We start from the raw sequence: 15169 nt of genomic DNA on the forward strand, positions 1-15169 counted from the left end.
AAAGAGTTCTCATGGTCCTTTTAACAACATAAACCATGTTACACACTACCGGTCACACACTATTGCTGTTCTTAGTATTGAGGCATTTTAACTGAGACCGCCACTGTGACCAAGCTTGAAAGGCAACTCCCAGCTGTGTATTCTCTGGTACTTTAGCCTAGTTCAGCAGCTTCACAAACTTTATTGTGGATGCTTCTAACCTAGGACTCTTGCTGTATATTTTGACTTTTGATTGACTAGGTTTGAGGAGAAACCTGCGGCGCTGCGTTTTTGCCACGTTCCCAGGTGCTGCTGGTGCTGACCCGAGGCAAAGCCTCTGAGCACACAAGGGACTGGAAGTCATCACCTCTGCTGCCAGGTGTGCTGATGGCCAGCCTCAGCATTCCCGATCCGTGTCCTGCACGTCCCAGGCTTTCTGCAGGGAGGGGAGGAGCCGAGGGCGGAGCGGGAGGAGGGGCGCGGGCCCCGCGTGGGTCCTGCCTGAGGAGATCACTTCGGCCCCTTGGAGAGCCGCGGAGCTGCGGCGGCGCAGGAGGGGGCGGCTCGGCGAGGGCGCGGCCTCCGGGAGGGGGGGGGGGACAAGCGACACGCATTCCCCGTGTTCTCTCGGGCCACTCGGGAGCCTCGCAGCAGCCCGTTGCCCCACTTGGCCATCCGCTCCGTGATCCCTCCTTGTGCCTACCTCCTACCTCCTTGTCACCTCTCGTCTCACCCTCCTCGCTCCATCCACCCCCCCCCCCCCCCACCGCATCTACAGCCATCCGAGCATCTCAGAGAGCAGGAGGTGCTGTGCCGGGCTGCAGGGCGCTCCCTCCAAAGGTCCCCAGCTCGACACTGGGGGGCCACAGGCGACAGCATGGACACCAAGCGCTGTTTCGCCAACCGCTTCGATGACTACCAGGGCAGCCTGCTGGCTGGCCAGTGCGAGGAGGCGGTGGCGCCCTTGGTCACCTCCACCATCGAACGCATCCTCCAGGAGCTGCCCCCGCTCGGGGGCGGCGCTGAGGCTCGAGGGGCGACAGCGGCGGGCAGCAGCTGCCAGGGGGGTCTGTACAGTGGCGTGGCCGGGGTGGCCTACATGCTCTACCACGTCTCACAGAGCCCGCTTTTCGCCGGGTCCCGCGAGCGCTACCTGCGCTCCGCCAAGCGCCTCATCGACGCGTGTTCCCGCTCCGAAGAGTGGGGCGAGCCGGACGCCGACACCCGCGCCGCCTTCCTGCTCGGGGGCGCGGGCGTGCACGCGGTGGCCACGCTCGTGTACCACGCCCTGGGCCGTTCCGACTACGTGCAGCCCCTCGGCAAGTTTCGGGCTCTGTGTGCCGTCTGCGCACCCGTCTCCTTCCTGGAGTGCGGCTCCGACGAGCTGTTCGTGGGCCGCGCCGGCTACCTGTGCGCCGCGCTGGTACTAAAGCAGAAACTCGCCCAGGAGGTAAGACTCTGGCTGCCCCGGCCGCCGGAGGGCGCTTGCCGGCTGCCCGCGCCCCGCGGGGGTCGGGCTTTCCGGGACTCCCTGAAGCCCGGAGCATCCCCCCTGGTTGTGCGTCCCCCATCTCTTCTTCGTTACTTCTTTGTCTGGAGCTGTGCTTTCTTCAGCCCCTTCTGCTTTTGTCCGTCTTTTCCCCCTTTCTTTGTCCGCACAATCGTTCGCTGGATTACTTGGCTTTTTGCTTTGTTCCCCTTTGTGCAGTGAACTTGGTGGCATCACTTCAGATGCCTCTTTGCCCCATAGCTTTTTTGGGGGTTGACCTTGTGGCCCTTAAAAGCGAATGTTTAAAAATGGGGGGGAAGTTATTTTCTTTCCTTTGACCGTGGTAGCAAAAGCACCCCTAAATATTAAGAGTCTATAAAAGTAACGGGACTTTAGGACTGATGTGCAAGAAAGTTGCTTCTGGACTCCTGGGCCTGTGACCAAGCTGCTCAGTCGTAGGTCTGATGTGTGCATTGTGCTATTTACTATTGAATTCATCCTAGGACTCATAATAAATGTGTATCTCATGGGAGTATAGTGTTTTTAATGAGCTAAGTGTAGACAGAAATATGGTCGCTTTGATCAAAAGCGTTTATTTTTTTTCTTCCATTCTAAAATCAGTAGTTAGGTTGACGAAAGCCACAGCATTTGTGACCAGGAAGCTTTTCTTAATAAACAGTTTTTCAGGGACTCTTTGAAAGCAATTCAGTTTCACAACTATATACGCAGGCATTTATTTTTTTCTTAAATTGCCTTTGAATATAGCATGTATATGTTAGCAGAAAATGTGCCAGTTCCTGTGGAGTTGTGGGAATAAAAAAAACCTATAAAGCCTCATAGTAATTAGAACTGAAAGGGAGGCACATTCATTCATAATCCACTGGAACAACATTCTGTTCTAAGGAGAAAGCAGCACATTTAACTTGGCTAGATATCGTGAGAAAGGCATTTAGAGAAAAAAAATAAAGGTCTATGGAGTGACTTAAAAGTATAATTAGCTTAGAAAACCAGTAAGCAAGTAGACTTCATTTTTTTAAATTTACATCAGGTGATGTTGATTCAACTGAAGAGGAAAAATGCCGAAGGGTGCACCAAGCTAGCAGGGCAGCCAAGGGCCATGTGACAAAGTTGTCTTGAAATAGTTTGCTCTGCTTCTGAGTCATTGTTATCTGCTAGCTGTTTCCCAAAGGCCCTTCCAGTGGTAGAAAACCATTTAGAAGGCCACAGAGAGATTTACATATCATTTGCATTACATTTGCATCTGCTTCCCCAACCCTGCAGTCTGATGGTAGGCAATTTTTTTTAAATCCCCCAGTTGTTTTCCTTAAGCCTGTTTATTCTTTTGCCCATGCCTTCAAGTCTTTTTTCCATAATAGAATGGCAGAGTGGAAAATCAACCAAAAGACCAGGAGGGCTGTGCACAGAAAGTGGTCTTCAAAACCAGTTGAAAGCCCTGCCCCACAAAAGCATTTAAGACCTTTCTTCTACCCTCCTGCCAAATCGGATCTGTCTTTTTGTGCTAATCAAATTGAGGTGCCCTGGCGGTCCCTGGGAGAAGGAACAAGAGAACCAGCTCTGAAGATTCTGAAAGAACAGCTTTTAATTTGTTAGATCAGTTTGCCTCCATTTCAGCAATCCAAGAAATGGAGGCTTTGAATGTGTAGGGCAGGGACTGGCGCACCTTTCCCTCCCTATCTACTTGCCAGCAGACAGCTTTTCTATCAGTAGATGATCCGTGAACCTTGATTAAATTGAATTTCTAACTTGTGTCATTTTTCTATAAATAATCTGCCATTGTGTCCCAGGATCTTTTTTCATTCAATGTCATTTACATTCACCTTCCTCTGTCATTTCCCATAGTTATCACCCTAGTTTAGAGCCTTCTCACATTATTTGACACATCTGTGCCACGTAATAAGTAATGAATGAATCACTCTGAGTTAGTTCCCCCCCCCCCCCCGCTAAGCCATTCATCCACCCTTTCAAAAAGCTAGCTTCTTAAAGACACTTCTCATTACGTCATTTTCCTGCTCAGCATCCTTCAGTGGCTCCCTATTGCCTTTTCTCCAGTGACTTCCTATCTCGTAGTTAAACCTGTGACACTGAAAATGGCCGATAAGGCCTCACATGATGAAGCCTCTTGCGTACCTACTTTGCTTCTTACTCATGTTTAATAACCACACTGGCCTTGTGTTGTTTTAGGCATTCTCTTGTCTCAGGGTGTTTGGACTCTCTGTTCTCCCTGCCTGGAACACTTCCTCTAGATATTTTTATAGATGGCTCCATGACCTTGGATAGGTCTTTACCTCCTTAGTGAGGCATTACCTCTCAGCCTCATTTAAAATTTAAAATTACCCCCTTTCCTGTTTTTATTCAGTTTGTTTATTGATGTCTTCACTAATCAGACTATAAATTCCTTAGGATGGAGATTTTTTTATGCAATTGTAGCTTCAATATTAACATAGTGCCTAGCACATATGTAGGCACCTAACTCTTCTTTTGTAATGTTGCAAATATTGTCTGTATACTATGTGGCTTGCATTAACCTACCTTAAAAATGGTATGTCTTATCAATATTTCCCTTATGCTAATGCTTCTGGAGCTATGTTTAAAGAAAGCGTTTTCTACTTCTGGGTTCTCAGTAAATATCTATTGGAATAAATGAATTGAATAAATTATAGGTCCTTACAAATTATTATTCAAATCAAAAATGACCCACTAGATCATTTAGAAATGCTTTAGAAAACATATTTTGCATAGGAATCACCTGTATATCTTTTCTGCAAAATAAAGAGAAATTGCCATAAATATTATAAATATATAGCAAAATATAGAAAACATTCTGATTTAGCCTTGGGAGAGGATCTAATATTCTGCATGTCTAACAAGTTCCTAGGTAGGACTGATAGGGTTGATTCATAGATAACAGTTTAGATAATAAGGCAATATGATGCTGTGTGGGTTTGGGTGTCACACCAGCCATGACTGTTAATTCATGCTGCAACACTTCATTGTATGAAGCTTGATGTATTGATTTATGGGGCTGTAGTTTAGAATGCTCATTACAATATCAGACCCCTTTCACTATAAGGACCCACAAAGGAATTTGTCTCAGGAAGTGGAAACAAATAGCTGCGTTCTTTTTACAATTGATAGAATCAGTTAGTCTTTGAAATATCTCTTGTGGCTGATTGTACTTCTCGCTTTCTTATATTAGAAAGCATAAGGCCAGAATTATGGATTACATGCTCTAGAATACAATGCAGTCTTTATTTTCATACATCAATACTTTCTCTGGCCTTATCTAATTTGTTACATTCTTATGTTGTTCATTTACATTTTTGAAGTTTCCATTTGTGTTCATATAATTGATAAATGTTTAAAACGTGCTCGCTCGCTCTCTCTCTACACATACACACACACACACACACACACAGAGAGAGAGAGAGAGAGAGAGAGAGAGAGAGAGATACTGAATCACTCGATGTACTTAACATATTTCCAGTGAATTCAACTGTCCTGAAAATACTTAAAGAAAGGGGATTTGAAGTGTGTACGGCACATAGTCTTATACAATGGGTTAGTGAATTCCCAAGAAATTGTGTCATAAATATTTGCTGTCAGTCTGTTTTGCCTTTTACTGGTTGGTGGAGATATAGGGGGGATGGTAGAGGGATTAAGGGAAATCTAGGGTGTTAATGAAAGTAACTTTGTCACTCAATGATTTTGTACAAATAACTTCAAAAGTCTGAGCCTAAATTTCCACTTTTGTAATTGGATTAATAAGAATTCTTTAAAAAATCAAGTAAACTGAGCCCACAATTCTTCATTGAACTTTTCTTCATTTTCTTCATTCATTAAGCGAGTATTAATTAGATTTTCCTGCTATACCAAGCACCGTGCTAGATGCTGAGATTTAACAGTGAGCAGAGCAACAAACCGAATTGATTGTAAGAAATGATCTGAAGGAAGTAAACAGGAACTAAGGTGGGGGAGGGGACAGGTGAGAGAAGGCAGAGCTACTGTTTGAGAGCCTATGGTAGAAAGGCTCCTTTATGAAGGCATGTTATGTCTCACAACTGGAGCATGAGAATTAAGAGGCTGCCGTAGTAGCAGCCGTTTTGGCGTAGGGGCCAGCAAGGACTGAACCATGCAGGCTTAGAGGTTTCTAATAAATGAGTAGGAGATAAGGAAGTTCAAAGGCAAGGAAAGTTCCCAGTAAATTAAAATCAGATCCCTTGGTGCCAAAGAAGTCAAAGTTATGTGACTGGATTTGTTTTGTGTATTAACAAGAGTATATTGATCTTTTGAAAAAACGTTCCTGATTTTCTCTGACTATTGAGTAAATTGTCATTATTAAGAATGATAAGGGGATAGTTGATGTGGGAGGTGATGTATTCTGTGAATATGTTTTATTGCCATTGGTTAATAAAGAAGCTGCTTTCGGCCAATGGCTAAACAGAGAAAAGCCATGCTGAAAGAGATATAGAGAGAGAGTAGGCAGAGTCAATAAGAAGCCATGTAGCCACCTGCCGGAGACAGAGGTAAGCCACAGTCACCTTATGATACACAGATTAATAGAACTGGGTTAATTTAAGATATAAGACTTAGCCGGAAATATGCTTAAGCTATTGGCCAAACAATATTGCAAATAATGTAGTTTCTGAGTGATTATTTCGTGTTCTGGGCAGCCAGGAATGAACAAGCAGCCTTCCCCAACAGATAGGGATGCAGTTCTTGGTGGAAGTGTGTTTGATTAGGTTGTGAGAAGCCCTGATTTTGATCTCTAGCATGCATACACACTCACACAACACCTGCAAAAAGTGTTTATGTGGCTCTTTTAAAATCCTCTTTGCACCAAGGCCTCCTTTGTCAGTCTGATGAACTTTCAGGACTTCTCAGGATAACATCTACGAATGTATAAATTAAAACTTAGAATTACAAAAAGAAACCCATTGTAGTCAATTCAGAGACTAAAACATTAAAAAATGTGATGCAGCAGCATGGGTGCTTTTTGATTAACACATTAAGATTTTACAGTGAATCTTGTGATTGTGGTACATTGGAAACAGGAGTCAGTCAGTGATACTTTGAGATTTCTTCAACAGCTCCAGTATGATACATATATATCCATGACTTCTGTAGGTGGTTGTAGTCTGCATTTTTTAAAATTTAATTGATGTTTTTGAGATGAACCTGGAAGGCCTGGAGTTTGTTATGTGTACCATGCTGACCTTGAATTCACATAGATCTTCCTGGTTCTGTTTCAAGTGTTGAGATTAAAGGTATATACTCTCATACTTGGCCCAACATTTTTTGAGGGTGGTTACTTTTAGGCTGAGTCTTACTGGCCTTTAACTCACTGTGTAGTCTATGCTGGCTTGAAACTCCTATCAGGCTTCCTGCCTCACCCTCCCTAGTGCTGGCATTACAGGCATAAGCCATTGTGCCTAGCTTATATTTGTACTAAAAGGAAATGCTCAGTTGTTTACATGAATTAGCAACAAGATTTTTTTTTCATTTTTGCAATCAAAGGGAACTGATTTGGAAGTTGCTGTGATATACTAGATAAAATGCCTGTTTTATTGCTTGGCACATAGTAGCTGTTTAATAAAAGCAATGGTAGCCCTTTCTGTTTCTACTAACATATAATCCAATGCAATTCCAAATATCAGGTAGAAAATCATACTCAGTACAATATTTGATCTTCCTGCTGTGATTTAAAAATTTTAAAGGTGTTAATTGGGTCCTCAACATAAGGTAACTTCTAGTGAACATCTAGGGTTTGTTGAAGAGGCAGAGACACAGGATCCCGAATTTGAGGCCAGCTTGGACTTATGAAATCTTCAAGCCCACCCCTAATAACATACTTCCTCCAACAAGGTCACACCTCCTAATCCTTCATAAACAGTTCTACTACCTAGGGACCAAATATTCAAACTTATAGGATTGACATCTTCATTCACATCACCACATTGGGATGCTGTTATTTGAGAAACAGAATGGTCAAGAAAACATGATTGAATCCAGATGTGGTGAGTAGTATACACCCATAATTCCAGCACAGAGGAAGCGGAAGCAGGAGAATCACTTGAGCTCAGAAATTGGAGGCCAGCTTATGTAGCATAGTGAGAATCCTGCCTCAAAAATTAGGGAAAACTATATACATACAAGAAACCTTAAACTGACTAATCAGGTTGTGATTGGACTGAGGAAAACATTCATTATACCATTTAACAAAAGTGTAGGGCTAAGCCATTAGTAGGTTGGTTAACCAAAGAGACTTAAGAGAACCCAAGCCAGCATTTCCTAGTGAATTTTCATTTGATCTCCTATGTGAGCTATGTCATTCCTGTATAGTCAAGATGGTCATTGCTATTCCAAGCATCATGCTCTTCTATAATAAGGAGAGAGGGGAAAGTCTGTGGCTTTTCCCAGCATCTATTTTTTTTAAATCATGTAGAATGTTCTATAGTAGAAAACTTTCTGTTCTGACTCATTGCCTATCACTTGGTCCCTGGCCAGTTCTAGTTTTTAGGGAAGACTGAGAGCACTAATTCTCTTTCATTTCTAACCTTTAAAATTGGGCACAGGTTCTGACAAGAAAGGAGAGAGAATGCAATGGCTGCTGGGAAGTTACCAAGCTGTCTGCCCTTTGACTTCTCTTAACATGATCTGTCTGTGGCTTATCACCTTCATTCGCTCAGTTTTCCTGTTGTGGGAGTTTCCCTTCCCTTTCCAGGTTACCTCTATGCCCCATGGCAAATGGAAAGTGCCTTAATTTTGCTGTTGGCTGGCTATTAATCAAACAAAAGCTACGATATTAACTTCATTAAAATGTATGCTAGTAAATATTAGAAATATGTTTTATAGTAGAAACTGTTTACATTCCCTATTTTTCTTTTTTTTGGATTACATGTAAAGGTTTATTATTTTTTAATTGAAAATAGATTCTTTTCTTATACAGTACATTCCTATCACTGTTTCCCCTTCCTCCACTCCTCCCAGCTCCCCCCACATACCCTCTCCCCTAGATCCCCTTCTCCTCCATTTCCCTTCAGAAAATAGCAGGCTCCCAAGAGACAACAACCAAACACACACACACACACACACACACACACACACACACACACACACACACACACACACACCATGATACAGTAAGACAAAGCAAAAGCCCTCATGTTGAGTCCAGGAACCAGAGACTGGATAGCCACGTTTTAGTTCAGAGACCTGGGGTAGAACCAAACACAACTGGCCAAAAAAAAGTTAATGAAATGATTCTTAATGATATCCTGCTATACTTATACATCATTGCCTTGTCCAGTCATCATCAGAGAGGCTTACTCCAGCAGCAGATTGGAGTGGGTACAGAGACCCACAGCCAGACATTATGAAAAGAGAGAGCCTAAATTGGAAGTTTACATAGGGCCCTTATTTTTCTTAATAATCATTATTGTTACATGCATATGGCAAGCTAAATCAGGCAATATAAAATGAGCTTTCTATGGACTATTATATTAAATTTCCTTTTTACTAGTGTATTTCATAAGTGTGTTTTCTTCACTTACACAGATAATCATATTTTTAAGATTGATTTTATCTCCAGTTGTATGTATATATGCACATGTGCATGCATGTATACACACATGTATGTAGGCACTATAGGAGAATGTAGGTGTCAGATCCTCCTTGAACTGGAGTTACTGGCAGTTGTGAGTTGCTTTAATTTTGGTGCTGGAAATGCAACTCATGTCCTCAGCAAAGGCAATCTGTACTTTAAGCCATCTCTTCATTACAAACAAATGATCATATTATATATGTACTCTATAGCTTGCTTTTTTGTGCAATATACTTCAGGCATCTCTGCCAATCTTATTTAGAGAAATATCTCTTTATTTTGGTTCTATGCAACTATAATGACTTAGCCTTAATGATGAACACTAACATTTCCTAGTTTCTTTTTCCCCTTTTTCTTATATCAATAGTAATGCTAAAAGAATGCACATGTGTATATATATAATATATATATACAAATAGTGTTTATATTCATCTTTCTATATGTTTGTTATCAACTATAAATGGAGACTGCTCGTTTGTTTCCCAACTGCCCAGACTCAAATAATCTCACAGGAACTATATTAATTACAACACTGTTTGACCAATGACTCAGGTGTACTTCTAGCTAGCTGTTACATCTTAAATTAACCCATTTCTATTAATCTGTGTATCACCATGAGGCTGTGGCCTACTGGTAAGGTTCTGGCGTCTTTCTCCTTCAGCAGTAATATGGCATCTCCTTGACTCCACCTACTTTCTATATTTTTGTTCAAATTTCCCACCTGGCTTTACTCTGCTAAGCCATTGGCTGAAATAGATTTATTCATTAGCCAATAAAAGCAACACATATAGAAGGACATCACACATCAATCTACCTTTTCAAGTGTGCATGTAGTAAACAATTTTTAAGATTGAGTCAAAGTTTACACATGTGTTTTTTATTTGCTGGAGATGATCAGATTATTTTTTAAAATGCCATGTCAAGGGAGGCTGAGGTAGGAGGATTGCTGCAAGTTTGAAGCCAGTCTAGGTTACATAGTGAGTTCCAAACCACCTCGATCTTCATTGTAAGATTCTCTCTTAAAATACAAACCAAACAACAACACAACTTTACCATCAATTTCCATTCCCACCACCAGAGTTTGGGGTTACCCCTGTTCTCACATTCTTTTCAATAGAGGATTTTATAAAATTCAATGGTCATCTAACTGATAAGCAAAAAATGAGGTTAGGCATGTCTATGGTAGAAAAGGAGTCCTCTTACTGCTCATGTCGATTCTTACCCAATCATATATAGGTAAAGGATTTCACTCAGTGTTTGGATATGAGAAATCAACATTTTTAAAAGCAGGCATGTATTGCACACTGCCTGTATGAAGCTTACTTACTTACTTACTTGAAATGACAGTAATGTTGGGGAAGTTGGGTTATTGTAGACCAGGCCTAAGTTCTAATTGCTTGATAATAGAACTACCAAAAAGTGGGTTGAGCCTATGATTTAGATGATTTGTCACTTACAAATGAATATCCTTTAAATGCTAAAAGGCAAATAGAAACTAAGAGAACATAATCACTTATTTACATGCACTAATGTAAACAATTTGAATATATTATGTTCCCATTCTTCCTGTAGTAAAGTGTAACTTTATTTTCAAATTTTTGTTTTTAAGTGCCACAATAATTGTTTATACATATCAAGTACAATTGAATTTTTCAGTAGATTGTCAGATGAGCAAATGAGGCTAATTAACACATCTATCATCACAAATATTCATGTTTCATTATGAAAGTGTTTTTCTGTCTACTTTTAAGCAGTTTTAAAGCATCAAACACATTAGTATCAACAATATACATTTGTTGTGTTACATTACAAGAGTTTCTTCTTCCTATTAAATTTATTTATCTTGTCTCTATCTTCCCTTTCCTCTGGTAACCACCAGTGACTATACTCTATATTTCTATGAATCTTAACTTGGAATATATATATATATATATATATATGTGCACACATATATATACATATACATGTAATATATATTGATAGGTACACACACACACACACACACACACACACACACACATATATATATATATATATATATATATATATATATGTTAATACCATCAACAACCTTACCACATGGGCACCATTACTATTTTCATAATACCCAGTGAGGAAACTGAGGCCCAGGGAGGTTGAAGAATATACAATTGGGCAGTGGTAGACATTAGACATGAGACTCCACTAGGCAGTTCATAATATATGTTTTCAGTTTGTGTTTCTCACACTTTAGCATTCACACAAATTGAAAATATTGTTCAAAGTCAGAGTTGGGATTGGTGGGTTATTGTGAGGCCCGTAATTCTGCCTTTTGAGTAAGCTTATGTGTAATGCTGCTGCCACTGGTCTGTCAAGCAGTTGTGAATACAAAGTCTCCCAGTTTTATGGGATTTGCTCTCAAGAAGTTTTACTCATTTACCCCAAGTGTCATGAGTTTCATCATTGTCCTTTAATAAGAATCACCTTTTTCCATGGGTGCTTTTTCGTTGGGTACAGAATTTTTTCTTCATCTTTTTTTCTGTATTTTTTTAAAATTTTGGGTAGTGAGGGGAACTGTGTAGGTTGTTTGTGTGTATAATGCATGTATGTGAGTGAGTGTGTGCATGCATATACAGAGACCACAGTATTACATCTTGCTATTGCTCGTATGCTTATTCCTGTGAGGCAGGGCCTCTCATTGAATCAGAAGCTTGCTTTTGCAGCTAGAATGGCTGGCCAGTGAACTAGCTCCCTGGATCACCTATCCACAGCCCCCAGTGCTGGGCTTTTAAGTGCATAACTTTTATGTGATGCTGGGGATTCAAATTTGGGTCCTTATGCTTGCGCAGGAAGTACTCTTCTTCCCTAGGCCATCTTCTCTGCCTCAGGAGGTTTGCTTCTTTTTTTCTTGTGTGCTTTTTTGAGACCGGGTTTCTCTGTGTAACAGTCCTGTCTGTCCTGAAACTTATACTTTGTAGACCAGGCTGGCCTCGAACTCATAGAGTTTAGCCTGCCCCTGCCTCCTGAGTGCAGGGATTAAAGGCATGTGTCACCACTACCCATTGGTTTTGAAATTTTGAATTATTTAATGATAACACAAGAAGAGGCTCTATTATAATATCCCATATAAAGTAGAAAATGTATGCTCAATACCATTTCCCATTTTAGAATAGTACAATTAATTTTACCTGTATGACAGAGAGTATTGCTTCTCTCTCAATACAAACTGAAATTAAAGGTAGTTAAACAGTTTCCTTTTAATTTTTAAAAATCTTTTGATGTACTTATTTAACAGACATGATAAAGTCAAAATATTAAACAAAATAACCCATTTAGGTTTAGATATAATTTATAGCTTTTCATGCACTTATATATATTCCATTAAAGCTGAAATGTATTCTTTACATTATAATTACTTGAAGCATCTTGGTTAATTTTGTTTTGTTACTGAATAAATTAGGAAAGTAAACACAGTAAAATCTTTGTTAGTATACTAAATTTTAAATTTGTTGAGTTTTTCATTATGCTATAAGAAGATGGTTTAATGGAATTAAATATAAATATAAATATAAAGATGATTTATATAAAATATAAAAATATATATAAAATATAAAAAGATGGTTTAATGGAATGATTTATTATATTATATTATATAAAATGATTTATTATATTATATAAAATATGAATTTATTATTAACTTGTTGACTAATTTCACTTACATTTGTTAATGTAATGACTGGTGTTGATCATGTGACTGACTGATACACAATACACAGATTTCATCCAAGTAGAAGGGACTCTTTTTATATCTTTCATAGAGTAGAAACAATCCCTTGATAAAACTGAACCGACAGTCTCTAATATGTGATATGTCCAGTTGATTTTAAACATAATTCAGTTTCAGAAACTGATCTCTGACATACATTTTTAAATTATGTACCTAATTCTTTGACTATATGGTTTGTTCCAGAAAAATAAACAACCAAGTGTGTGTGTGTGTGTGTGTGTGTGTGTGTGTACTACTACTACCAGGACCACTTATACTAGGGTGCTAGACACTTGGGCAAGTTTGCCTTTTATGAAATCACAGCATTGAATCCATTTGTTTTGTGTAAGATGAGACTTCCTTATGAATAGCTTTAGACATTCTACAACTCCAGCAATGAGTGACTTTGACATGTTGAAGTGTGAGTATTGTTATCTGAGTCATAAAGAAACTGTCTCCAGGTGACAGATAAAGCCTTAACAGACTTCACTGGTGAGCGCATCATCTAAATGAGAGGTGACAAAGGAAATATTGGCCATAGCATTAATGTGCTGTTAGATGTTACTGTGTCCATCTGCTGGTTGGTATCTTTGCATGGAATAGATTCCAGTGCTCAGTGGTGTGTTGAAATCTGGTGTCCATGGCAACAAAAGCATCTCTGGTCTCAAAGCAAGCACTGTGGGGACCAACTGAATCTCCACTCATACAATGACTTCAAGAAGGGGCCACTTTCTTAGCAGATTTTCCAGGTATCTAAGCTCAAAGAGACCCAAAACACAATCAGAAACGAAATATCCTCAACATACAAATTTTTTTCTTTTCTTTTTTTTTTAATTGCTTTCGTTACTTTGAGATAGAATTAAAACATAACTCTTGCTGGTGTTGAACTGTTTTGGCTCAGGCTGTCCTCAAAGTCTCAATTCTCCTGCTTTAGCTTCCCAAGCACTGTGATTACAAGCCTGTATCATCACTCCTGATACATATTCTCTCTCTCTCTCTCTCTCTCTCTCTCTCTCTCTCTCTCTCTCTCTCTCTCTCTCTCTCTCTCTTTCTCTCTCTCTCTCTCTCTCTCTCTCTCTCTCTTTTAAAACCCTTTTCTAATTTGCATGTGAGGCAAAATGAATTACACATATGTTACAAATTGTATCCGTTGAAATAGGTTGGGGTCTCAGCAAAAGTGTTTTAATGTAGTAGTTCAAAACAGAACCTTCAGATTCACCACCAGCTTTGAGATTGAATCCTGGCTCCAGCACAGCCGTTTGTTGACTTTAGGTAAGCTACTTAGCACTTTTGAAGCTTAATTTTCTGATTTGCAAAGTGTAATCCAAACATCACTGACCTCTTAAGGTGCTGAGATAAGCCACGGAGGCTATGCTCATAATGTGTTTAGCAGAGGATCCTCTAGGTATAGAGGGGGCTTGTGTGTGTGTGTGTGTGTGTGTGTGTGTGTGTGTGTGTGTTATTCTTTTATTTTTATTTTGAATATTATCCCTAATGTGAAATGAAACTCTGTTGTCCAAATAGATTTTGGACTTGTGGCAGTCTGTCTGCTAGTCCCTGAGGTGGTTTTGGTAGCTGCTGTGTCCTGACTGGCAACAGTAGAGCTCTGAGATTTTCACACAGAAGCTGCAAAGGGCTAGCAGGAACTAGCCTGTGCTCTGCCACACAGGAGATTAAGCTGAGCTGCTCCGACAGATTAGGTGTCAAAGTAAATTGAGTGCCTGGGCATCACCCCTGAAATATGAACCTACATGAGTTCCCTTTTCCTCTGGGGAAAAAAAATCTTCCTTCTGTTGGAGAGAAAACGTTAGGTTCCTTACAAACTGAATCCAGGGACCTTGATTTGCTGTGTCCCTAGAGGAAATCATCTCACTGACTTGAAGCCTACTTTCAAATGCTGAGAAAATGACGGTGGAATGTTGATTTCTTGTTCTAAACACCCCCAGCTTTTATTCCTTCTGAAGCTCATTTGTTTACATGGCATTAACTCAAAATTTCATAGGAATTTCGATAGTTGTGATTTGTTGAAGTTACAACTTCAAATAACTTTTCCTTAGCAAATGATCCAGACAATATATATTAAGTAGCCTGTTTTGGAAAAGGATAAATAAATCCAATTAATGATTCTTTCAAGGTGTTTATTCAGATTCTAGAGATTGAAGTGAATTGTTTTTGTATTAATACAGCATCTGCATTGTGTCAGAAAACCATAGTGCGGTTCATCGCAGATTTTACAGACTAAATCTACATTTCACTCTTCAGTTTCTAGCTCCTACATAGAGTCATTAATAATAATGCTTTTAGTACTAACAACTACTCTGCTCTAATGATTCAT

At 40.0% G+C, this 15169-nt stretch overlaps 1 protein-coding gene across 1 annotated transcript in view; it reads left to right on the forward strand.

The window, feature by feature from the left end:
* Nucleotides 1–856: 856 nt before the first annotated feature.
* The window catches only part of Lancl3 (LanC like 3), a 92343-nt gene continuing 78030 nt past the window's right edge, over nucleotides 857–15169 (forward strand). The window contains exon 1 of the mRNA XM_038317459.1: nucleotides 857–1429. Coding sequence (XP_038173387.1) covers nucleotides 857–1429 — 573 coding nt within the window. The remainder of the gene's footprint in view (nucleotides 1430–15169) is intronic.

Source organism: Arvicola amphibius, chromosome X, assembly GCF_903992535.2.
Source record: "Arvicola amphibius chromosome X, mArvAmp1.2, whole genome shotgun sequence".
NCBI classification, from domain to species: Eukaryota; Metazoa; Chordata; class Mammalia; order Rodentia; family Cricetidae; genus Arvicola; species Arvicola amphibius.